The sequence below is a fragment of the Neophocaena asiaeorientalis genome, unplaced genomic scaffold (assembly GCF_003031525.2).
Source record: "Neophocaena asiaeorientalis asiaeorientalis breed wild unplaced genomic scaffold, Neophocaena_asiaeorientalis_V1.1 scaffold86, whole genome shotgun sequence".
NCBI lineage: Eukaryota > Metazoa > Chordata > Mammalia > Artiodactyla > Phocoenidae > Neophocaena > Neophocaena asiaeorientalis.
The window spans coordinates 1,025,543-1,030,513 of record NW_020175039.1 but is presented as its reverse complement, the minus strand read 5'-3'; the positions used below and the strand labels follow the sequence as shown (position 1 = coordinate 1,030,513).

The window sequence follows — 4,971 nt, the reverse complement described above, 5'->3', positions numbered from 1 at the left end:
AGTTTCTGTGATTGGAGAGAGGATGGCGAGTATGAGAGTTGGGAGGAAGCCCGCATGGTTGGGGCTGAGGCTGCAGAGAGGTGGCAGGGCAGCCCCAGCCAGGCCATCACCACATCCCTAGCACGCTGGAAAGGCTCCCCCACTCTCTGCGGGGCAGGATCTGTCATCACGCAGCAGTCTTCCACACGTGGACAGTTTGATCACCAGGATCCTTCTGACACCTCACATATACACAAGCGCCTCTGAGCGGGCAGTTTGGAAATCTGTGGGAGTGCTTCTGGTTGCAAAGACAGTGGCCAGAGATGCTACACATCCTGCAGTGTTCAAAACAGCCCAAACAACGAACTATCCTGCTTTCAAACACCCCGCTGCACAGTCACGTTCTTGAGAAACCTGCTCCTTGTCCTCTGAGCCCAGAACCTTATTCTTTTTCCGGTGTAAACACAAAGTATCTTTTCTTTTGCATACTTTTAATGTATGCTGAATCTGTCAGGAATGTGACTACCACGCAAACCAAGTAGAGTCTGTTACTTGTTTTGCTCGGAAATTTACCAAGAGTTTTGCAGCGTTTTAGAAAAAACTGCCTCAACGATGGTAACACAGCCCGTGGTTTTTGTGTCCCCAGTGCAGTGTGCCTGTCTCGGTCTGCTTTTGTGGCTGTCAATTCACAGTCAATGTGAATGTCAATTCTTATTCTAAGAATCTGACTGTTACGTATTCAGGGGTGGCTGTACCCAAGGGTTTACCTACTGAACTACGTCTATAAATAACTTTTGTTTTTCCTGGTATTACAGTTTGGCATTATATTAATTTTTTTTTTAATTTGTGTACATGTGCATAGGTTATATGAGCTACGAGTTTCATTTCAAGAGAATAAACAGAGTGAAAATCTTTGTTTAACAGAGGGAGTTAGGTCTGCAGGGTTGAAAATCACTTTTCTAGCCTCATCGCTCTCCCTTCCCCGGTTGCTGTGAGAAATGCATTGAGTCAGTGTGTGTTCAAGTGGTTTGAAATGGTCGGGTGGCATCCTGAGGGACTTACTACTCCCAGGACACAGCAAAGAAGAAGGCTGGGTGGGCGCTGACACGTCACATCATACAGCTACCAGCATCTGAGGGCCATCAGCTTCCTACCTCTGTTCTTAGCCCTACGGGCTCAGAAGAGCCCACTAACCCCCTCCCATTTGCTGGTCTCCTGCATTTCTGTTGTGAAAGGCCTGGACCCACTGACTGCTCCGCCCTTTCTCTCTCAGAGTCCCACGGCTCAGTCCGCCTGATCATTTCGTGGTTTCAGGAAGGGAGCCCAGGTTGCACCGTGCAGGATCCTGTTGAAAAGGGATTTCATAGGTTTACCAAAACCACACGCTGGCTCTCCTCCGCCCTCCAGAGCATTCCCCATCCGGCTCTTCTCTAGCCCCTCACATGGTTTGCAAATATTCACATCTACGAGTCTAGAGGGAGACCGGGGGAGGACTTACTTTAGTGCAGAATGCTGGGTCCCTGCCTCAGTAGATTGGGGTCCAGAGATCTGCATTCCTTTTTTTTTTTCTGCTTGGGATCTTAGTTCCCTGACCAGGGATTGAACGTGGGCCCTCAGCAGTGAAAGTGCCTAGACATAACCACTGGACCACCAAGGAATTTCCCAGAGATTTGCATTCTAAACACACGCCCCAGGAACCACGCTTTGAGAGACATGACCCGAAAGGCCAGAGTTTCCCCAAGTTTTGTCTTTGGGCTTTTACTCTCCTTATTGAGTCTCTTTTGCTTCCACTCTTGTGACTTTAACTCTCCCCTTCGGTGAAAAACGGTTCCCAAATCTCTATTTCTAGCTTTAACTTTCCTCCGATGTTCTGGACCTACCTCTCCCTCTGAATGTTTCCGCCTGAACCTGAAGTTTACAAAGTAACAGGCTAAAAACAGTGATGTTAGACATTTCTTCAGTTTCGTGGAGGGAGAGATGCACGTACACAAGTAATCACATAGTGTGGATGTGCTCTAACGAAGGGTGCAGTCGTGGATAAGCATATGCCCATCATAACCGGGGGAGCCACCTACTTCCTGGGACGACAGAAGCAAGAGGTGAGGAAGGGGAGGGGAGAGGGAAGGGGGAGGGGCATCACAAGGGCAGGGGGTTCAGAGGAACAAACGATTAGGTATAAAACAAGCTACAAGAATGTATTGTACAACACAGGGAATATAGCCAGCATTCTATAATAACTATAAATGGAGTATAACCTTTAAAAATTGTGAATCACTGCATTGTACACCTGTACCTTATATAATATTGTACATCAATTATACTTCAATGTAAAAAGAAAGAGACAAGGAAGGTGTGGGGAGAGCTCAATCCTGAATCTTAAAGGCTGAGAAGCACATTCTGGACAAAGGGAATGTGGATACAGAAGTAGGAAGGAATGAGCACTAAAACCTTCGAAACAGACAAGGGCCTGTGGGCAGGGGCTCTGGAGATGAGATGCTGCAAAGAAAGAAGAGAGTCTGCAGAGCGGTATTCCGCCCTGCCGCCCGAGAGCCACGGGGAGACAAATCCCCAGGGGGCACAGGTGATGGCGGCAGGAAAAGGGTAGGAAGGCGGACTGAGCCGTGGGGCTCTGAGAGAGAAAGGGCGGAGCAGTCAGTGGGTCCAGGCCTTTCACAACAGAAGGGCCACCGGACACGCCGGCCCCAGTGACGGTCTCAGAGCCCAACTCACGCTTTCATTCACAAAGTGGAAAATCACACCCGCTCATTCCCGGGAACCGTGGCCACTCACCCCTGGTCTCGTTCCTAACCCACACGTTGATGGAGTCACAGGCGGAGGCGGGGTCTTCGAAGTTCGCGTTCCGGACTTCACACTGAAACACGTCTTTGTTCCTCGTGACGAAAGGCACTTCCATCTTAAAGCCATTCTTCACAAACACGGCATTGGCCACTGTCACAATATCTTTATTCTTCTTGGAGACGATGGCTTTGTTGATCTTCTTTAATACTTTACCCACTCCTGAAGGAGAAAGGAGAAAATGCAGCAAATTTCCGCAAGAATGTAGGAAGGTTATTATTTTTTTTAATATCTTCTATATTATGGCAAATAAGAACAGTAGAAACAAAACTAGTACGAGTAGCAAGAGACTAAGTCATCTGCTTTCTCAGTGGCCTTCTGTTAAGAAAAGGGAGGGCGTAGAATGAAGTATAACTATTAATAGCCCCTAAAGATCAATTGCGCTTCTAGCCTCAAAGCAGGCATCTTCCAGGCCTTCTCCACAGCTTCCCCAAGTAGGCCTGGCTCTCCTGGAAGACTTTCCTGGCATCAGGTCAATAGGGAGACTGGAAAGCTCTTCAGTTATGTAGCCATGGGGGAATAAACCAAAGGACTCTTCCTAATGCCGTCTCTCTTTCTTAACAATCTTAAGCGCTATTTCCTTTCTTGCCAGATTTAACAACACGATTTTTCTCTATTTTGGGGAAAAAAAGGTATAAAGTTGAGCATCAGAAAGACTATAAAAAATGGCCATGTGCCACCATCCAAGAACAAGGTGATTTTTATTTGATACGAAGCTCACAATGTAAGGGAATTCGTTTTATGGCAACGTAAGCTTTATTTTACACAGACCATTCATACACGCTCCATTTAGTTTCAGAGCATGGAAAAGAGGGAAATAAGTTGTAAAGGATGAAATGTGTTCCTACAGAGAGCTTGAATTACAGATCTGTCTTACTTGCTTGGGGTCCTTTCAAAATGACACTATCCTAAAACAACCGGCAGAGTCACCTTGACGGTCCCCTGGAGAGCTGACCTGTCCTTCTTAAATGATGGCAGGTAAGATCCCCAAGGTTTGGCCCTTTGTGAGGCCTCTGGAGACTGCACCCCTCACGGGTTCTGTGGGGGCAGGCCCAGCAGGAGTGGGCAGGCACGTTGTACAACGAAGGGACCAGCAGACTTCACAGCCCAATCCCGGCACTTGTCCCTTTCAGCTCCTCCACGCTCCCCAGTCTCCTGCCCAGAAAAGATCAGGGCAGATCCTCCTCCCGTGCCCCAGACTGTCCTGCCTCTGCCCTCAACCAGAGTGCCGCTGTCTTGAGTTCTCAGAGTCTGAGCCCAAACCGGGGCCTGAAAACCCACCCGGGCTCCCCCAGTGAGTCTCTCATGTGAACTGAAGTCATTCCACAACTCAACTGCTAGTGATTTGGGAGGAAGAAGAGATGGGGGTTGCGGGGAGTTGCCAACAGACCAATACTGTCAAAACTTTAGAAACACTAGTGAAAATGAATGTGGTTCAGCGGGAAGACAAACAACGACAATCCAGTTGCTCTTTGGGAATGGTGCTGGCCGACAGGGCCTGGATGGTGCTGGGAGAGGCCAGGAGCCCCGTAGGTGATTCACTATGAAGTTATAAATCACCAGGAGTTCTGTGGGCTTCCAAGCAAGGGCATAACGGTGTGTTCCAAATATTTAGTCCCCCAGTGCTTCCAACAGGTAAACAAACTGCAAACTCATGCAAAAGTTTAATGCCCTGTAAACAGAGCGGGGTGGGTGGGCATCTCGTGCTGGCAGCCCCCGGGGGCTACACTGAGAAGGATCGAACTGGGGTGCAGAGGGGAGCCCTGAAGTACGCACACCCCCATCTCTCCTCCTTTCCCAGCAAAGGCGTCAACGTGGTCAAGATTCCTAGAACTTTATGGCCAGTGGGAATGGAGGAACGTGGGTGGGAAAACGTCCTCGCTTCCCAATAAAGCAACTAAAACCTGGATGTCAGATGTGACTTGTCAAGGTCACGGCACAGGCTGGTGCCAAGGAAGGGCTCCAAGGCTGGCGCTGGCCCATGCCCAGCACTGTGGAGGGGGCAGTGGAAGGGGACTCGGGTGAGAAACCTGAGCTAAAGCTGAGTGACAGAACTAGGAGATGTAAGCTCTTAAGCTTAAACAGGTAATTACAACGGGGCTTTCTTTCAGGAAAACGAAACCATTCCTATTGGAC

General features: G+C 48.8%; 1 protein-coding gene across 1 annotated transcript in view; it reads right to left on the bottom strand.

Annotated features, from left to right (window-relative positions):
- The window catches only part of SERPINE2 (serpin family E member 2), a 26,464-nt gene that overhangs the window by 19,819 nt on the left and 1,674 nt on the right, over positions 1-4,971 (bottom strand). Inside the window, exon 2 of the mRNA XM_024763204.1 lies at positions 2,770-2,997. Coding sequence (XP_024618972.1) covers positions 2,770-2,997 — 228 coding nt within the window. The remainder of the gene's footprint in view (positions 1-2,769; positions 2,998-4,971) is intronic.